General features: G+C 46.4%; 1 protein-coding gene across 4 annotated transcripts in view; it reads right to left on the bottom strand.

Moving 5' to 3' along the window:
* Positions 1-20,204, bottom strand: part of IQCA1 (IQ motif containing with AAA domain 1) — a 138,176-nt gene extending 117,972 nt beyond the window's left edge. Inside the window, exons 1-6 of one of the 4 annotated variants that reach the window (XM_033111418.1) lie at positions 19,911-20,204; positions 14,975-15,055; positions 10,699-11,023; positions 6,725-6,844; positions 4,977-5,168; positions 2,847-2,918 (exon numbers count right to left, since the gene is read on the bottom strand). In XM_033111418.1, the coding sequence (XP_032967309.1) occupies positions 2,847-2,918; positions 4,977-5,168; positions 6,725-6,844; positions 10,699-11,022 (708 nt within the window). In that variant the 5' untranslated portion in view covers position 11,023; positions 14,975-15,055; positions 19,911-20,204. Of the gene's footprint in view, positions 1-2,846; positions 2,919-4,976; positions 5,169-6,724; positions 6,845-10,698; positions 11,024-14,663; positions 14,928-14,974; positions 15,056-19,910 lie in introns of those variants that run through there. The other 3 variants (XM_033111417.1, XM_033111419.1, XM_033111420.1) reach the window with 3 other exon arrangements.
* Between the last annotated feature and the right edge of the window lie 713 nt (positions 20,205-20,917).

Here is a 20,917-nt window from a genome sequence, read left to right as displayed (position 1 = left end):
GAGCTGAAGCTGAACAATAATGAACGTCAACTACAATTATATATATATATATATATATATATATGTATATAGTTACAAGAAGCGGAGTACAGCGTTAGGAATAGAGGCAGTGGAAATGTAATGGCTGTGTGCGATGTCAGAGGGGTAGTAGATGGAGGGAGGGGGGTTGACACAGTGTGAGGTATATAAACGATAAATGTCTAACTATTACATTGTTTTGTGCACCTGAAACTAATAAAAACAAATAAATTAATTAATTAAAAAAAGAATAAAAGCAGGAAGCAAAATAAAAATAAAAAAAGAATGTAGGTGATAAAAATCAAGGTATTTTTAAAATCGTATTTGCCACTGTGGTATGATTTACCATATTTTTTAAGCCAATAAAGGCTGGATGTCACAATCGAGACATTATAAACACATATGCAGTGATATCCTGCCCCTTCACCAGGAAACTATGCGCTCCCAAGTGTCTGGAACATGGCAGTGAATTTCTTTATCGAGCAAAATTATTGATGTTTTCAATTCTGTGCTGACAACAGAGGCCACAACTGTAGTTGGGGCAGTCGGGATGAGGGACAGAAAGAAAATGTAAGCTATTCTAAACCAAAATATACTTACCATGTCCTTTGTCATTCAGAACGTGCCATTATATAATCGATGACAATTATAGCAATACCATGAATATATAGGGGACTACATTATATTTTTCCTGATAGCAATAATATCACTGACAAGTAATAATATCACTGATTATAAATTATATTTTTCCTGATAGCAATAATAGCACTGACAAGTAATAATATCACTGATTATAAATTATATTTTTCCTGATAGCAATAATATCACTGAAAAGATCTTTTATTTGAAATTCTAAATTCCCAGAAAAGAAAATGTAATATCTCTATACAAGAAGACCCAATGAGAATACGGCTTAGAACGGCCCTATTTATGGCTGATCACAGAACAAAGGACCCACAGTGTGCCACGCTCTGCTCTGTGTCAGCCATCGGCTGGTGACCGCTTGATTTTTCTCTGAAACTGAGCAGAGGGAATGCAATATCAGAAAATGTAACTTAAATGCCATAAGAATAGTATGACGAGAACCATATCCATACATTGGTAAAAGAGTACAAACTGCATTCACTTTTTTACTTCTCAGATCTGCTTCTCACAGAACCTGGACCAACACAGGGACGTTGAAAAATCTTCTCGGCATTTGCTACAGGGATTGGTTTATGTGGGTATTTTACTTATTTGTTCCGTTTCGATACTTATACTTCCCTAGATAATCTTCTCTGTTCGAGATTTTCTAATTTCTTATCATAGTTATTCACAATATTATCTAATGTTTTTTAAACCTACTAGTATCTGTGGTTATGGACGGTGTCTCTGTGTTTTCTTCCCTTCTTTTCTTGATGGGCCTCACCAGAGCTTTGCACGTGATTAGCATTTTCAAAGACTCAGTCATAGTATTTATCAGTGTCACTGTTTCAATATTTTGATCTGGGCATTAAATGTGGGGTGCCAAGTGATGAGTCTCACCCCAACACACCGTAACTCAGTGCTGTAACAGGTCCCCCAGGTTTTCTTTCCTTTTCTTTTTAAAAAGATTACAATGTCCGGTTTTGAAAACTGAGCAGGTCAACCACTAAGGCCCCACCCGTAATGGGTGCATCTCCGGTGGCAATTTGCTTTGTAAAGAGTCAGAGGAGGGGACTCAAGAGCTGCCTTCAAACACTCGAAGGGTTCTTCATGTGAAAGGGGGACCAGACACATTCTGAGTTACCCCGGGGGACTGAACCGCAGCCAGTCTGTGGGAACCGTAGGGAGAAAGACTGCAGTTGAATGACAGGAAGAAGCTTCCATAAGGAAGCAGAGGGGTCTGTGCAGGAGGGGCTCTGGGAGAAGCCCCTCGTCAGAGGCTTTGGACTTGGTGATACAGATAATGGGGAAAACTCCTTCGCACAGACACGCCACGGTGGTCCCAGGTTATCCCCACCTCCTGGGGCTCACATCCTCCTGTCCCCCTCTGCCTGAGAATGGGTGGACCCCATAACCTGCTTCTAGCCAATCTGAGCATGCCACCTCCGCGATCACTCGCAGGAGACTAACAGCCACTTACTTGTCCCCTTGCTGGGCTTGGTGAAGCAAGTGGCCACAGAAGAGGCCCTGTCAGGGAGCTGGACTGCCTCCAGCTAACAGCTGGCCAAAAACCTGAGGCCTCTGTCTGACAGCCCCCAAGAAGCTGAATCCCGCCAGCAACCACACAGCTGGGAAGCCCAACTTCCCACGGTGAGCCTCGAGGAGACCCCAGCCCCAGCTGACACCTGCACCCTGGGCAGAGGACCCAGCTAAGACATGCCAGACGCCTGAGCCACAGAAACTGAAATAACAAAGGTGTGCGTGTAAGCTGCTAAGTTGGGGGTAATATTGTTACACAGCACTAGGTAACTAATACACCCTTTCAACTCCGATTCAGTGATCACCATAGAGATCACCCCAAACGTGGCTGCATCGGCGCAAATCCATTGTCACGACCACAGATACTGTCAAGTCAAGTGCACTGAGGAGTTTGGACAGGGGAAGCCTACGTGAGCAACTCAGAGCCTGATCTGCGTGGAGCCGTCCACGGGGTCTAACAGATGCGTCGATGGACACCCCCCTGCTCTCTCTGGGTCCCCCAGGCAGGCTTCTGCTGAACACAGGTGATCCCATCCTCTTAAGTCACGGGTCACTCAGTTTTATTTCCTTTCTGCCCTCAAGAACTCTCCGAGGAAGACACGACCTGACAGAGTCCATCACCGCTGAGAAAACCAGATGCACGTTCTGTGCGCAAGGAAACTCACCATACCCAGGAATATCATTTCTTCTTCTCTCTGTCGTTCGGTTTTCTTGCATTGGTGGAAAGATCGCCAAACCTGAAAACAAAGAAATGGCTACTTGTTTAATCCATTAAATAAATAATAAAAAAACCCAGAGGAAACACAGTGGTACCGTTTCTCCCATATAAACTGCATGTCCCCAAAGACATAATGACTATGCAGTGAAGGTCATACACGTGTGTGTGTTGATGGGATATTTTCCTGTGATCACAGGCAGCATGTCTGAAGAAAGACTGAATCACAGAAAGGGCCTGTACTGCTGTCTGAGGACCCCCTGGGAACCCGAAGGCAGGTCCTTGTTCCAGTGCCGCCCTACTGAGCAAGGTGTACTGGGGCAGCCCCCTGTCCCAGGGACCACACAGGATCCACACGAGCCCACCCTGGTAGCAAAGACTGCGGACCCAGCAACAGCCTCACACCTGTTACAAGGGCTGTCATCAAAAGACAAGAGATAACAACTGCCGGTGAGGATGTGGAGGAAAGGGAGCCCTTGTGCACTGTTGGTGGGAATGGAAATCGTCGTAGCCACTATGGAAAACCGCATGGAGGGTCCTCAAAACAAATGAAACATAGAACTACCAAATGATCCAGCAATCCCACTTCTGAGTATACACATCTGAAGGAAATGAAATTGGTCTCTCAAAGAGATATCTGCATTATTCCCAATAGCCAAGACATGGAAACAGCCTCCGCGTCTATTGATGGATGAATGGATAAAGAATGCAATGGAGTATTATTCAGCCACAAACAAAGAAGGACATCCTGCCAGTTCAGATTACATGGGCGGACCTTGAGGGCATTAAGTGAAATTTGTCAGACAGAGAACGACAAATACTGTATGCTCTCACTACATGTGGAATCTAATAATACCGAACCGGTATATGTGCAGCGGCCTCGGGCTGCAGGGTCAGGGAAATGGCTGAAGGTGGTGACAGGGACAAACTCCCAGTAATAAGATGAATAAGCTCTGGGATCTACTGCACAGCAGATGACTGTATTGTGTATGAAAGACTGAGGGTTGATCTTACATGTTCTCTCCATAAGAAAAACTGGTGATTGTGTGAGGTGATGGATATGTTGTCTGACCTGACTGTGGTAATCATCTTATCATCGTGTATGAAATCCCGACGTACATCTTAAACTTGCACAAGGTTGTCTGTCAACTAAATCTCCGTGAAGTTGAGGGACCAAAGAAGAGATGGCCTATAATACTTGTTAGTGAGATTCCCCTACCTGGGTTTCTTCAAGAGAAACTTCTAGATTGCAGAAGTGTGGGGCTAGATCTAAGGGTGTCAATTCATGGTTTTAAAAGAAAAGTTTCTGCAGTAGCGTGGGGGAAATACAACACAGTAACGTCCAAGAATTGTACAACTGAAGTTATGAACTCGGATGCTTGTTTGAAACTTCACATCCCCAGAGACACTTGATGGAAAACCGTCTCCGATCGGTGCCCCCTCCACTCCCCTTCAAACTCAAGTGGGGACACGAGTCCTGGTCTGCTGGCTCCATTTCATGTCCGTGTACTTACTTTCTCTCCAGCCTAATTCTAATTTGTGTCACATTGCCATCTTTTGCATTTTCCTGTAAGCAACGTAGTCTCCATTTGAAAAAAGATGGGGTATAATGAACGGTGCTCGTCTGACAAAGGGAAGGAAACCTCAAGGCCCGCTCTTAAGAGGAACATGGAGGTTCTGGTTACTGGAATTTTGTGGGAATGGCACACATGTTGGCAAGCTAGCAAGTCTGAACGCTTGCAGGCCTCCTGTCTGTGCGTAAATGTATTTTCCAAAATTCATTAAGGACTTATATCCGCACTGAATTCTTAGCAACCTTCTTTCCAGTGATTATCAATGATCTTCAAAAACATTTGCTGAAAACGCCCTGTATTTTATTCCTATGCATAATAAAATGTTAAAAACGTGACCAATCTTAGTGAACGGTTTCCCCAGAGTAAGATAATCAATCTTTCTGGAATTAACTCCAGTTCTACTAAAGGTAGCACTTGGGAATTCTGCGTTTCGGAGCTGACCCCCACCCCGGGACCATCTCTAGCTATCAGGCACCTTGTCCCCAAGCCCAGCCCCACATTTGCACCTTCTGAATGCGCAGTGCAGATGCCCCGACATCTGCTATTCTGTCGCCGAGAGCCTTGGCGTGCCTGGCTCTGTGTTCTTGAAGGAAGATCTGCTTCATGAACATTGCTCTCAGGCGACCCTGCCGTGCCCTCTCTGCGATCTGGATTAATTTAACAGCCTCTTCTAGGGAGAGACCCTTTACAGGGCGTGTCTGCAAAACGCATTTGAGATACGTCAAGGTGTAAACACGTTAGCTACGTCAATTGAGCCCAGAAACATCACACACTTACTTCCACGCCAACCTTGCAAAGAGTTCCCAAACTGCTGACAAAGAGTATGATGGCTGCTCAGTAGGAATCACTTTCCCATGAATAATGTATACTTTGATAATTTGCCACGCGCCACCTGTGGTCCCATATTTAAGGATTCCTTTAAGCCTTCCTCTGCCATTCCAAACAAAATACTAATTAGCCCCGTAATATTTTAGGTTGGCAGCAAATTATACTAGGAACGCCAATAAAATGGATTCAATACAACTTGAAATCGATATCAATGTTTCATTAACTTAATAGTGTCAACATAAATTAAAAACACATCTCTAATAGGAGAATTTAAGACATAAAATACACAGGAAGTAAAATGCTGACTTTAAAATCAATTATAGAATGATCGAGTGAATGTGACTAATGTTAAAATCATCGTAAGTGTATTCACTTTAGAGGTGACATGTCCTCCAGGACCTACAAATTTGCATTTTAAAACATCCCAACGTGATGGGTACTACGAAGACAGAAAAATCGGGCGCGTGCAGTAAAATGCTGCCTGGAGACTTCAGGTACAGTACGTGTGTGTGTGTGTGTGTGTGTGTGTGTGTGTGTGTGTGGGAGCCCAGTGAGGGACGGTGCTGTTCTGGAAGGAAAGAGGGAGAAAGGAGAGCAAGGCTGCTGGACATCAGAGGCCGGCATGAGCTCTGAGGGTTTCCAGGGCTCAGGCAGCGTTTCCAGGCGGGAATTCCCGCCCATTCTCAGGAATTTTTTTCGCTTTCCCATCCCCGAATCCCGAGATATAAACTGTTTTCTGTTCTCCACGATGAATCGTTTCCACAAAGTGACGGCCGATACTACCGACTACCTGGGTTTAAGGAGCCGATTTTCCTGGTTTCCTAACTAACTTTTCTCGGGATTCAGGAATGGAAAAAGCAAAAAAAATTCCTGAGAATGGGTGGGAATTCTCGGAAACCCTAGCAATAAATAGGAAAAAAGTCTAAGATATACATTGTGAGTAGTATGTTTATTTACCATTTTGGGTATTACTGGGTTCAAGGAGCCGATTTTCCCGATTTTCTGACCAACTTTCTTCGGGATTTGGGAATGGGAAAGCAAAAAAATTTCACGAGAACGGGTGGGAATTCCTGCCTGGAAACCCTAGGTTCAGGTCTGCATCCCTGGAGCGTGGGAGCAGCTGTGCATGTGGCCTGGCTTGGGAAGAGCCTTGTGCATGGATGGGCAGAAGGGAGAGGCCGCTGGGATCCAAAAAAGCACCCAAGCACGAGCTGAGTCCTTTTCCAGGCCTCGGGGGGCAGCACTGGCCACACATCAGGATCCAGTACAGGACACTGAGGTTCCAAATGTGGGTGCTCCAATTCACCACTTGGGGGAGGGTGCTGCTCTCCTCACACTGCATAGAATCCAGTTGTTTCTTAATTAGAAGCAGGAAAAGGAGGTTCTACAGATTATGGAAGAATGTTGGTTAAAATGATATACAAACCTTGTCAGAGAGTCCCAGTTCCGTGTCGGCTAATATTTGAGAAAGGATTCTCTCTCTTCCTTTTATTATGTCCAATTTCTCCTTCAAAAAATATTTGGGAATGGGAATATCTAATTGTTGCTAGAGAAGACAAAAAAATAAGCAAAAGAGCATTTTTGTCACAATTCCAGGGCTCAAATCCATGTAAAATACACAATAAGGACATGTGCACCAAAGGACCGGCTCCACTTCCCATCCTCCTTTAAGAGCCGGTGAGGCCGACGGAGTGAAGACAACGCGTTACCGCTACGGACACACAAGTAAAATCAAAAGGAAAAAGCGAAGCCACGTCCCTTGTTTTAATCACAGTGAAACTGCAGTAATTCATATCCGAGTTGGGCCCCAATTAACTAACGATAACAGCGAATTTCTTTAAAGAAAGATACTATAATCTCAGCCTACCTAAGATAATAATGCAAATTAGAAAAGCAAAGTGTTGCGCTATAGAGACCTTTGAATTAAACCTAATCTTTATCGTTAACAACATCAACTATTTGTTCATAAGCGGTCACAATTTTTTCTAATAATTTGGTTTTATTTTTACCTGGTTTTAAATTACCCCATCACAAAGATTATTTAAAAATTAATTTCCGGGGGTGGCCGGATGGCTCAGTTGGTTAGAGCGTGAGCTCTGAATGACAGGGTTGCCGGTTCGATTCCCACCTGGGCCAGTGAGCTGCACCCTCCACAACTAGATTGAAGACAATGAGCTGCCACTGAGCTTCCGGAGGGGCGGCCAGATGGCTCAGGTGGTTAGAGCACGAGCTCTTAACAACAAGGTTACCAGTTCAATTCCCACATTGGATGGTGGGCTGTGCCCCCCGCAACTAAACACTGAAAACGGCGACTGGAGTTAGAGCTGGGCTGCGCCCTCCAAAACTAGATTGAAGGACAATGACTTGGAGCTAACGGGCCCTGGAGAAACACACTACCCCCCAATATTCCCCAATAAAATGTATATTAAAAAAATTAATTTGCTTTATTAGAAAACTTATTTTTACACAATAAATATAAACTTCTATTCTTCACTTTTGTATATTAACAAATATTTCAAATTAGTGGAGGTCAAATGAATACACACAGTCTAAGTGCCATAATCAGGAATGTACAAGGGATATTAAAAGGTATGGGTGGCCCTTGGCCAGTCCCTATGTCCTAGACGTTCTTTCAGACACTCCTGGCTGCCTTCTGGTAGACCAGTTGATCAGGGAGAGCTAAGGTTCTTGTCTTCAGGATCAGGTCTCTTTTTTCCCCATTCCGGTGTGATTCCCTACACTCTTCTCCCAAACCAGGGAATTTTGAAGAGGGCTTCCCTTAAACAATCATCAGAGCATAAAGGGGTGTCTTTCTGAGAACTTGTTTGTAATGGTATCTCTAGCACTTCTGGGAGGTGGCAATAGTTTTTGAAAACCAAACCTTTCTTAGACTAATGGAGCATTTGGGGTGAACTAAGTGTGGACTTCCAGGGCCCAGTGGCCTGGGGAGGGAGGACAGTCAGAGGAGAAAGACTACTGTTTATGTTGTGATTTTATTTATTGAGAAGCATGTTCAAGGGTTGTACTTTTCTAAATTTTAAACCAAAACTTTATTGACATGGCTCCATCGGGTCCATTTAGGCCAAAAATTATAAATAGGATTTTGAGGGTGAGGAAGCAGAGCAGTTGAGCCTGGGAGAGGCAGGAAGACAGATGTCGGCTGCTTTGGGCAGTTACTGCTGGATCTCCATCCCCGACACGGTTATGTCCACTGCAGATACCACGGGGGTTCCAGTCTCTGTGGGGTGGAACCAAGGAAACTTCTGGTGGCAGAGAAACTCCCTTCCCTGCATGTTTCTCGACATTGGGGGACCTCTTTGGGAAGGCTCCTTATGTGGCAGGTTCCAGAAACAGTCTTCCGGCTAGTTTAACTAAAAGGGGACACTGATGGAAGGACTTGGGACCTTGTGGAACCAGGGCAGGAATGCGGCTGAATGTCTGTCAGCAACAGGGGTGTGTCCAGGGATGAAGACGCCTCCAGGACTCAGCCATTTGTTTCTGCTCCTCTTGGTGAGTCTGCTTTGTTCTCCTTTTCTCTTTCTTCCTCTTCCTATCTGAACAGCAGCAGCCTCCATTCTTCTGAGTATTTGGTGAACAAAGTCTCTGACTACTTACAAGTTTGGGAGACTACAATTCAGACCCTGAGACAGAAACGGGTCTCTCTGTCCTGGTTCAGAATCTCTTCAGGGAGGACTGGATGGGGCAGCTGCGAAGGTGCCCATCTCCGAACCAATCAGCAGCGGTCAGTGGTGCCAGTCATATTGTACAAATAACTGGGAGCTGCGGGCTATGTGGGTGACAAAGACACAGAAGCCCAGACACAGAGGATGCTGGTTGGTCTAGGGTTCCACCCTGAAATGCAGGACTGGGTCACACAGAAGGTCCCTGAGGTTGGTGTGTCTCTCTGGCCAGAGCATTGTTTATGGAGTCCATGCTTCTGATGTTGGATGTACCCGCTAACCAGCTGTACTTCAGTGTCTTCACATAGTTCAATCCACACCTTCCAGGTCTGGCGGTAAACACTGTTGATAGTGTCCTGCTACAAAGGCTTCCTGGATGATGTCACCCATTCATCACCCCTCTCAAGGTTCGGCGGCTCCATCACCCTTCCCAAGGCCCAGCGGCTCCATCATCCCTCTCAAGGCCCAGTGGCTCCATCATCCCTCTCAATGCCATGCCTCCAAGAAGATGAACCAGGCAAAGCAGAGGGTTGACCGAAGCAGTAAGAAAAATGGGGAAAACTGAAGGCGCCCACCATATAAATTTCACAAACTTCTTATTTCTTAAATTTAGGAATATTATTTAATATGCTTGTAATTAAATAAATTTAATATTACTTTATTAATTAAGTTTAGAAATATGATTTAATGACTATTTGTTTCACATTACTCTAAGTTGTTCATGATATTTTCACATGGGCAAGTAAAGTACACCTGACCTAAAAAGCCTGGTGCTTTAATCCATGTTGTCATAAACGAATATAATAAACATGAAAGTTTTGGAGTGATCTTCAACATTTTGTTCATTTCCGTTATTCTCTTTAGTCCATTCTAATAAAATGTACCACTAAGGTTAGGAAAACATAAAATTATAGAAGCCTAATTATTTTCGGAAGGAAGAAACATTAAACCCCATGTAGAAAATTAAACACTTTCTCCTTTTAATTTTATTTCAGGAAACGTTCCTTTCAAAATGAAGCCTGAACTCATGGGACCATGATACTGAAGGGAGGTGTCCACCGGTCCCTGGCAGACTTGGCCAGACAGAGCCTCAGAAGAGATCCTGGGGACAGGCAGTGAAGGGCCGAGGGCAGCGGCCGGGCCTCGTGCTCACAGGACAGCACTGGTGACAGGTGACAGCAGGGAGAGCTCCTGGGCCTCAGACAGAGAGGGAACCCTTTAGTGTTGGAGGTTCAAAGGCCCATAGCTGTACATCTCACCCACCCGAGTCACCACTGACCCAAAGCAAAGGAGGAGGTGCAACTACCTGGGGATAAGAAACCAGCAACCAGAGGCTACTCATCCAGAAGATGATGGGCAAACAAAGTTGAGAGAGAGATTTTCTTCGGAAAAAGAAGTAGGGGTACTGCGATTGAACATCGGGAGGCTTTTTGCCACAGGATATTTGGAAAGGGGTTGGCCTCTTCCAGTCCAACGGGCCTGGACACCATGGTGACAAGGAAGGCCCAATGGCCTTAGTGTCCAACACACACGAAGACTGCAAGGATTCATCTGCCCCCCAAACTGGGGAACCCAGTATGGCCTAACCGAAGGGCTACGCGTCCACCTCTAACACAACAGCCAACTAGTAACTATGTCTGACATTCTGTAGAGTACTGGTTACACGCCTACATATCTCATTTGAAACCAAAACTAATGAGGAAAAAACTCGAGTACTTACGGGGGCCAACTTCAGGTCCTGTAAGATGTCATCAAAATATTGGAACTCACTTAATTCCAGTTCAACCATTTCATTCTTCAGTTCCAGAATGCGACCCATCACTCCATCCAGTATTTTTCGAATCAGTATTCGTTTCTGCGGATGGACGATCTGGTCATAGACATTCTCCAGGTTTCTGAAGATCTGCACATATTTTATGTAGAAGGTGGCTAACGTCTGGAAGATGAAAACTGGATTTCTCTGTGGTTCTATTAGCTTCTGAGACTCTTTATCAAGCAAAGAATTGAGGGCTTCTTGGGTCTGATGCCACATCTGATTATACATCCTGAGGAAAGACAGAATGTTTAGCTGAAACAATCAGCAACAATTACTCTGTCAGGCACACATATGAGGCATCTCGCATAACAGAATGTAACTCACCATCAAATGTGAGCTAAGAGGACTGCATGTAGTTACCAGGCTCTTTGGACAAACTATGCCCTGTTTTGATGTGCATATGACTTCTGGATGTGACCACTGCTATTATTATCAACTAAACAGTTTAAATAGCTTTTCATCTAAGTGACATACAGTGACTCCTCACCACCCAGTACTCAAGCCAGTACTGAAGTTGATAACCAGACTACCGTGTTTCCCCAAAAATAAGACCGGACCGGGTCTTATATCAATTTTTGCTCCAAAAGATGCATTAGGGCTTATGCTCAGGGCATGTCATCCTGAAAAATCATGCTATGGCTTATTTTCCAGTTAGGGCTTATTTTCGGGGAAACACGATAGTGAACCGATTTTCCATACACACAGATGGTGGAGCATAAATGGGAACCACCACTTTGGGAACTAATTCAGTATTATCTTGTCCAGTTGAACATGTGCCTACCCTGTGAAGGCGTAATTACACCCCAGAGAAATGCTAATTAATCTGAATCAAGAATGACCGCAGTAACATTTCCTTATAACAGCGAGAACCTGGACATGACCCAAACGTCCACCAACGAGAATGGATACATAAAAACCACCTTCACCATCAGACTATTACACAGCCATGAACAATGAATGAATGACAGCTATGAGCACCAACTACGGACCTTACAACTGTGATGTAGAGAGGAAAGGGCAAGACGCAGATGCGGCCGGGGAGGCTGACCTCTACGGACTGCATCCAGGGCTTCCTGGCCCTCAACTCCCATCGGCCACGTCAGTAGAGGCACAGACAGGAAGCTGGGGGGTGAGTGGGGGTGTGTCCTCTCCCACTGTCTCCCTGGTGCGTCAAATGGTCGGGAGACTCCTTCTACCGAAGGCTTCGGGTGGTGACGGCTCTGGTGGTGCCAGCCTCAGGACACCACACCATCCCTTGTTGGTTTCCCTAGACTCTGCTCACACCTTTGTCATTGCCCCCCCTTCCGAATGTGCTATTCTTTTCCTGTTGTGCCTCTGACCGATACATTCATGGCAGAGACTTTTGATAAAAAATTTGAGGTGATTTTCTTTTTTTTTTAATCCAAGGAATGAAAAGGTAACTGGAAGTATGCCTGGGGAGGGGCTTATCAGGTTGGCTTCATGGGGGGGTGGGGTGGGGGGCGGGGCCAGGAGCCTGGCTGGTCTCTATCTGGGTGTCATCTCTTAGGTCTTTCCTGTGCTGGTGAGGGTGACTCCAGTCTCCTGCCTGCAAAGCAAGTGGGCCAGGACTCTCACTTCCTCTTCGCGGTCAGTTTGGTCTCTCATTCCCACGCTCACTTGTGCCTGGCGTCCCCAACCTGCGTGCACAGGCCTCTTCCCCAGGAAGGGAGCAGCTCAGCGCCTGCTCCCTGGGGTCCAAATGGCCCTGATGCAGATCTACAGCCAGTCCTCCCACTTTCAGCCCCAGCTCAGAACGACCAGCCCTTGCCCTCTCTTTCCAGGGTTCGGCTGGGACTATGGCTTGTTCCCTTCCCCTCTGCTGGCCCCCATGTCCCGCTCTCCACCCTGCCTCCTCCCTTCCCTCTGCAGCTCCTTTCCCTCCTCCTACACTTTTGTGACAGCCCTTGTCAAGTGTTCCAATGTCCTCTTGGCCTTCGTGTGATTATAGCTTTTTAATTCCTTTACTGCCATTTTGGAGGTGATTCAGGAGCAGGTGGAAATACATATGCTTGTTCAATCTGGGAGTCCCTCTTCAGCCTTCCCAACGTCATTACCAGGCACCCCAGCAGGTACTGTGCTCTGGTCCCACTACCTGACCTTCCTCACACATGCCCCGCTCGTTCTGAGGAGTAAGAAATTGTGAACATCACTACTGGAACTCTGACCCCACACCACCTTCTGTCCTTCTGTGACCCCGGTGACATTCCCTGAAAGGGGGCTCCTGTTACCCCCACGGAGGAGGGGAGAAGGATACGACTTGCTCCAGAGTGGCAAGGCCAGCGTTTGAACCCAGGTCTCGTGAGTCTAAGCTCGGAGCCATTATTCAACACTGAACCATCACCTCTGTCTCTACCAAACATAAAAGAACCACCATCACCACCACCAGCACCACCACCAAATACACAAAGGTAATTTTTGTCAACATGATGGGTGAGAGATAGACTCTCACTGTTTTAATGTCTGTTCCCCTGATGGCTGATGAGGCAAAATAGCTTTCCACTTGCACACTGGGCATTTGTAAAGCCTGTGCTTTGAACTGTTTATCCATCTGTGTTGCCTGTTTCTACATTGGCTTGTTTTCCTACTAACTGATGGGGCTTCTTTATACATTCTGAGTATGTATGCGTCCTGTGCTGGCCTTTGGTTTCTCATTGAGACACAGAGCGGGCTGTGGGGACTTGCCGTCTGCCTGTGTCCCGGGGGGAAGGGCAGTCCCACCTGGCTCCACCGTGCCCTGGGGCACCCTGCCCACCCCAGTGCCGGAGCCTGGCTAGCCTCCTGGTTTGGCCTGCTCACTGCTGGGGGGTTCCACGCCTCCTGGTGCACAGAACTGCAACTTGGATTAAAAAACTCCAAGTTTTGAAATTTTCAATTCAAAGTATTTTTATTTAATTTAAAATTAGACTATTAAATCTATAAATATGTACTATTAGTATAATATTATAAATTAATATACATTCAAAGTAAAAATGGAACTATTAAAAGATTAACTTTCTACATAAAAAAATTTAAAAATACTTTAAACATAATTTTGTTATCTATTATTTTTTATGTATTTGGAGCAGAGAGGGGAGACTTTCATCTTCCTGACCCAAAGTTAAAAGCTTCTCTTGATGTGAAAAGTCTTTTAGATTCAGGTGTAACACATTTATATAATGTCAGTCGTGTTCTACGTGCTTTACATACAGAGGGTGCCAAAAAAATGTATACATATTTTAAGGAAAAAACTGCATTAAAATTGTAATACTCAATATATACCGATAACAAAAGATGAATACAAATTATGTGTATACATTTTTTTTGGCACCCCCAGTACATTAGCTCATGTAATTCTCAACACCCCAATGAGGTAGGTATTGTTATTATTATTATTACTCCAGTTTACAGATGTGGAAACTGAGACACAGAGACATTATTGCCCAGAGTTGTGCAATTTGAATGCAGGATTTGCACCCAGGCAGTCTGACTGTGGAGTTCATGTGCTGAACCCCTAAGTTTTATTGCCTCACGTTCATCAAGGTGAAAGCAAGTGAGGATGACACATCATGTGGCATAAATGTGATGGACACCACAAGAAAACAAAGACTTATAGCCCCAAATGCCTCACTTTTCCTCCCCTGTCTCCCTGAGTTTAGATACTGAATATTGCCTCTGGCACCCCATCTGCTGAGTTCAAGTACCAGATTTCTTCAAACTTAGCAATATTCAAAAACATTGCTGGTGAAAGAGCACTCTGTTAGATAAGTCTATTATAAAAGGGAACGCTACAACCAGAAAGTTAGAATTTCCTTTAGCCCCAGACATTTCACTCTGTGCATAATAAACAGCTAAGAAACAGTGCTGTTTACCAGAAACAACCCCACAAAAGAACAGCGACAGCCAAAGCAGCGCCTTCTGCCTGTGTAAAGCATCTGGAATATTTTGGCAATTCTGTTTCTCATGCCTCAAAAAGAGCAACAGTGAGAGGACAGCAGGAAGCCAAGCTGGACCATGGCTAACAATAAGCAGAGGCTTCTCGACATCTGCCTGGAGCATATAAAGCTGTGGAGGGTCCAGAGTTGAGCAGATGCCTAGTCTCCCCAAGCGCAGCCTTCCGGCATCTGAGCGGGGCAGCGGACCCGAAGTGTCCAATCGGACTGGTGACACTGGCTGTGCATACCAAGAGGCTCAACAAATGTTCACAGAAAACAGAAAAGCGCCCGGTGCGTTGTGTGGGTTCAACAGGCTTTCGGGCCTCAACCTGTCAGGACAACAGAACAGAAGAAAAGTACAGGCTAATTTTGTGTAAACTCGGATCTGAAATTCCACTTAGCAAACAGAACACAGCGCCAGATCAAAAGAATCGTTCTCTCTGACCAAGGAGGGGGTCATCTGAGGAATTCCGGAGACTTAAACAGAAAGCTGAACTAAACAGAGCAACAGACCAGTGAAAACCGGAGATGATTTCCACAGACGCCAAGAAGGTGCTCGATTAATTTTAATTTATGGCACATGCCTGATCAAGAATGCTATTTACACACTCCAAAGAATAGATGGTGACGACTGCTCCCAAATGCTGAAAACCAGAGACCAAAAGTAATTTCAGTAAAGAAACAGTAGAAACATACCCTAAACGTAGCAGTAAGAATGAAGCAGATATAAAAGTGACTGATGTAAAAGATTTAAAAAGCTGCTTATAAATGACACTATTGCAGAATCCAAGGAAATCCCCCAACATAAGAAGTCAGTTAGGGGTGACAATTATCACCCAATAAACTTTAATTGAAAAAAAAATAGAAGTCAGTTGGTGCAGCAAAGTCGCAAGACACAGATAAAACCCACGAAAACTAAACGCAGAGAAAAATAAAAAAAGAAAACCCCATTCATAGTACCGATAAGGAACATTAAACATTCAAGAATGAACACTAGCTGGAGAAAATTCTAGAATGCTAGCTGAAGTTCAGAATAGGCAGAAGGCAATATCTGCTTCTGCCTGAAGAGGCCAGCTACAAAGAAAGCAGACTCCCGAGATGCACATGCAGATTTAACACCCCCAAGAATTTGGTCATAATGTACTGCAGACTCTATAAATAAATCCAGTTCTAATTTCTACATGTGGGGGTGCAGTGGATAAAAGGTGAAGGACATCGCATCAGACTTCAAAGCATTTCACACACCTGTAAGCATTAAGGTGACCAGACCACCACAGAGCCTCAAACCCATCGATAGCAAGGGGTCTTGGGTAGTGGGGCTTCCACCAGGGGAACGACAGCCAGCCACATGAGTGGTATGGGACACACCTAGCATCTAACAACGTCTAGATTGCGTTGGGGCAGACCCAGGCAGGGGGTCCTTGGTGCCCCAGTTCAGTGCACTCATTGGCTTCCACCCGGGTCCAAGAAGCAGAAACCCCTCCAGGGCCAGGGTGGAGCTGACCTCTAACTGGAACTTTTGGCTGCAGACCGTCCTGGTGGCCTGAGCCTTCCAAGTCCTGCCATTTGGGCTGCAGCCTCTCTCTTCTTCTCCCACTGCGTTTCCACTGGCCCTCGCTGGGGAGACCAGGCAAAGGCTGTTGGCTGATGGGGACATATTTAGTAGCGACATGAGCACGCCAGCCCTGCATCACGACTCGTTAGCCTGGAGATTGACTTTGGCATCAGTGCTTTCCACGTGTGTTCACTGGCCACAACCCCACCACTCCCTGGACTGCCAGGGGCCTGGCCACCGGGTCTTGACCAGGCCAGCCCATGGAGCCCCCATCCCCCTCGAAGCCGCAGTCCGGCTTGAGCCCCACCCCACCTTGCTGCCCTCAGGTCTCAGCATCCTTCCTCTGAGCCAGTGCCCGTGAAAATAACGCGAGACAAGGGATGTGGCCAGATGATTTTTAAATAAGAGAACTACTGAGCTATAATTCACATATGATAAATTCACCCTTTTAAAGTGTAGTGATCAGTGGTTTTTAGTGTTCTCCCAGAGTTGTGCAACTATCCTGTTTATCGGATTTCAGCATATTTCATCACCCCTGTGCAGTCACTCCATTTGCCATCATTCCCATGTTCCCCAGCTCCTGGTGACCACTCACCTAATTTCTATTTATTTGCCTATTTTGGACATTGCGTGTGGTGGAATCACATGATAGGTGGTCCTTTGTGACCTGCCCCTTTCACTTGGCGTAACGTTTTCTGAGTTCATCTGTTTTGCAGTGTGTGTCAGGACTTAGATTTCTTGTTGTTGCCAAATGATGTTTCATCGCATGTATACAGCACATTTTGTGTATCCGTTCATCAGCGGGTGGACACGTGGGTCCATCTGCCTCCTGGCTGTCGTGACTGGTGCTGCTGTGAGAATTCCTGTACAGGTGTCTATGTGCGCATGTGTTTTTATTTCTCTTGGGTATGGCAAGGTGGCTTTTAAAGGTAAAAGTGCTCCAAGTTTAAAATCAGAACCTGCTTCCTGAGGTAGTTGGTCTCAGGAAGGTCACGTAACCTCTTTGTGCCTCGACTTCCTCAAGGGCAAAGCTGGATCCTGACACCTTCCCTGGACACCCCAAAGGATTACTGTGCGATGGGATAACAGATGTGAAAGTGTTCTGGAAATTTTAAATGCGCCTTGTAAAGAGAAGGTCGTATTTTATCCACGGGACGACTCAGAATTTTTTTTGAAGTTCGTGATTGGTTGCAGACTTGAGCATATGACCTAGAAATGTCACCGATATTGAAACCAGGAGGGTTGTGGGTGAAGAAGACTGAATATGACAGTTGAAAAAGACCAGATTGTTATTTCTATAGCTTGGCAGGTTTCCTAAAACGGGAAGGGCAGGGAAGACATGAATATTTAGACATACTACGCACTTCGATAGAAAATCTAAATACTGCAAAATGGGAATTCTCACCAAGTTATATTATACATGCTAAACCTCCACATTCTTCCAATATTGCCTATTTGTTAATTCTCTTTGTAGAATATTCCCTGAGCCTTTTTGTTCTAAGGGAGGCCTGGCTGTTCCCTAGGGTCACAGCTTCCTCTGCAGCCTTCTCGGGGAGGCACTTTTCTCCCACAGGTGTGGAGTTGGGTCAAAGGGCTTCCTTGCTCCTCAGTGCCAGTCCAGACCATTCTCTCCTCTCCCCGACACTCCCGTAGATTTGAACCTCATTTCGTCAGATGGTTTTGCCCACTGCCCCACCGTCTTTCCAGGCTCCCCCCACAGGACATCTACTCACCAACAGCATCTTTATGACAGACTCTCCTCTGCCTCTTCACTGGATCCTGTGACACACCTGTTCCACTATCTGAAGCCAAGACCTGAAGCTGGGTCCTGTGCCCTCACTAGCAAGGATGTCGCCCCATGTCATGCAGGGTCTCAGCTCCCGCTCCCCGCACAAGAACGCAGGATATGGAGAGGCCAAAAAGGAACACCAATGGAGCCATGGATGGTGGGTTCATACCACTGTATTCTTGCTGGCGGCTGGGTTGGAGACACAGGAAGCAGGAGCCACAGGATCTGTACTCCGCTTCTCTGCCAACCAACCAAACCCCTAGCGTAGCCACGGCAGTTATATTAGTGGCTAATGGCTAACTGCTTACGGCTGATGGCCATCTACTACCTGAGCAGCGTGAGGCAGACAGCCTGGAAACTGCGCTCCTGGCTCTGTCCCCATACTCCACTTCTCTCTCCTTTGCTCTCACATCCCCTTTCCTTTACCACAGGGCCATTCCCTTCAACAAATAGGCTATTGTTTTCTATCTTTGAAAACATCTTTGAAAAAGTCTGTCTCCAGGCCCTATTTCCCCTGCCACCGGCTACAGCAAAACTTCCTTAAAAAGTTAGCCGTGCTCACTGAATACAATATCTGTCCTACACTCACTGTAGTCAATCTTTCTCTTCCATCACTCCACCGAAGGTCAGTGTCACTAGTGGACTCCACATCGCCAAATCAATGGTCAGTTCTCAGTTCTCTGACTTGTCTCAGCAGCATTAGACAGTTACTCGCTCCTTGAGACACATTATTTTTTTCACCTGGCTTCCGGGGCGCCACAATTTTGCTTCTTCCTCAGTGACCACACTTTTGATCCTTTTGTTAGTTTCTCCTCTTCTCCCCAATCTCTTGCCATTGAAGGAGCCAAGGCTTAGTCCTTGAACCCCTTCTCTGTTCTCTCCGCACTCATTCCATGTCTCATAAAGACCATCCATATGCCAACAGCTGTCAGACCTCTCCCGAATTCAAGACTTGAATATTCAATTGCCTGCTTGACCTTCACTGGCACTTCAAATTCAACACGTCCAAAACTGATCTCCTGATTGCCCCACCTGCAAACCTCAGCAAGCCCTGAACGTCTCTGCTTTTATTTACCCGCCTAGAAAACAGGGTAATAGTACAGGCTGGGGCCACCGTGCCTGGGCTGGCACTGTCCACTTGCAGTATACAAACTACTGAGCCCCTTTGTGCCTAAGTTTCCTCATCTGTGAAATGGAAATAATAATGTTAACAGCTCCTGCATTATAGGGTGTTGTGAAGATTAAGTTATTATACTTCAAGCACTGAGAACAGCGCTCCGTGAGTCAGCACTGCAACACCTGTTTCAAATGATCATTCTGAAGACCACGTGAGCTAGTACACTGCCAAGTGAACACTCTTTTCAGGGCCACTTACCACCTGCCTGGGGTTCCTTAACGAAAACCAAAGTGGTGCAATAAAGCTTCTGCACATCTTTCTTGACTTAATATCGGAACCTGGAACTTTCCACAAAGCAATCCATGTATTGCTGTGAAAGATGAACAAAACAGCAGGTAATCTACTGAACGCACTGAAGATACCGCTTCCTCCAAAATCCATCAACAGGGCCCGAGGGCCTGGCGGGGGCCTGGAGGAGATGGTCGTCTTGGTGAGAGGCGGCGGTGCCGGGGGAGGAGGAAGACCTAGGTGTAGGCATTCCTTGTCCACAAGAATCTGATACTGTAGCCTGAGGAGTAGCTTTATTTGCTAACATGTAAAAAGGAGGAGGAAAGGAGGTAGGAGAAGAAAAGAGAGGAAAAAAAAAACAAAGAAGCAGAACAAGCCACCTTTCGGTTTGGAGAAGCCCACGCCATGGCTATGACCCAGCGGCTTATTACTTACTTGCTCGACATGGCCGGCTACTTTCCCTCTTTGCCTCGCCCGCCGGGCAGCTCTTCTGTCACTTTCCGAAAGGCGGCCTGGATGCAGGCGTCAGGACACCAGCAGAGGCGCTCAGAGGGTCGTCCTTGCGGAGGGAGGGGCAGGGATCTGAAATATCCTCTCACTTCTGGTGAGGAAAGGTGACAACCAGGGATGCTCAAGCAAATAGAGGGGGATTGGATCGACCCCGGCTCCGCCCCGAGGCTCTGGAACTTTACTGTGGCCACTCGTCAGGACGCGAGGCGGAACCTAGCAACCGACACTACGCCTGCGCAGTGCGTTCCTCTCAGGCCCGGCTTTCTCCCCGCCCCCTGCGCCTACGCGCCTGCGCTGCTGCCTGCTGTTTCCGTGGCAACCGCGCCTGACGCGAAGGGACAGTCCCTGCCGGTGCCGGCGGAGGGATGCGACCCTGGGAGCCTCAGCCTCGCAGGACTGGAGGTGAGGAGCCGACCTCCTGGAAGACCCGCCCGGCGCGCGTTCTCCGGGGTTGGCCCCACGTCCGATCCACAGGCTGGTCTTCCCGTTTGCCCCTTCCCAAGTCATCTTGATTACAGGGCGAGCACCCTCACGTTCTTCAACACAAGATTTCCAGTTTCCTGGCAATCGTTCTCTCTGTGACGCTGTTCTCAGTCAGTGCCCTTCAGCTATAGGTCAGTGAAACAAGAATTTCTAGATGGGAGCTGGTCGGCCCCATCAAGTACCAACAGGGACCCCAGCTAGGTCCCCACCCCTTACATCTATTGCTGGGTGTCCACATCACACTGTTGATTCATGTGGTGTTACGTCGACCAAACCTCTAAATATTCCTACAAGTTGTCTGGCTGAGCCACCTCTGTCGTTCAGTATGTTCACCATCCCATCCAGTTCTACGTCATCCTTCAAATCTGATCCATGCCACTGATGAAAAATGTTCTCTGGGAGAAAGCCACGGAGCCCCACAACGCAGCACAAGCAATGTGTCCGAATGA

Source organism: Rhinolophus ferrumequinum, chromosome 8 (assembly GCF_004115265.2).
Source record: "Rhinolophus ferrumequinum isolate MPI-CBG mRhiFer1 chromosome 8, mRhiFer1_v1.p, whole genome shotgun sequence".
NCBI lineage: Eukaryota > Metazoa > Chordata > Mammalia > Chiroptera > Rhinolophidae > Rhinolophus > Rhinolophus ferrumequinum.
Note: the sequence above shows the minus strand (reverse complement) of the source record. Positions and strands in the feature narration are given on the sequence as shown.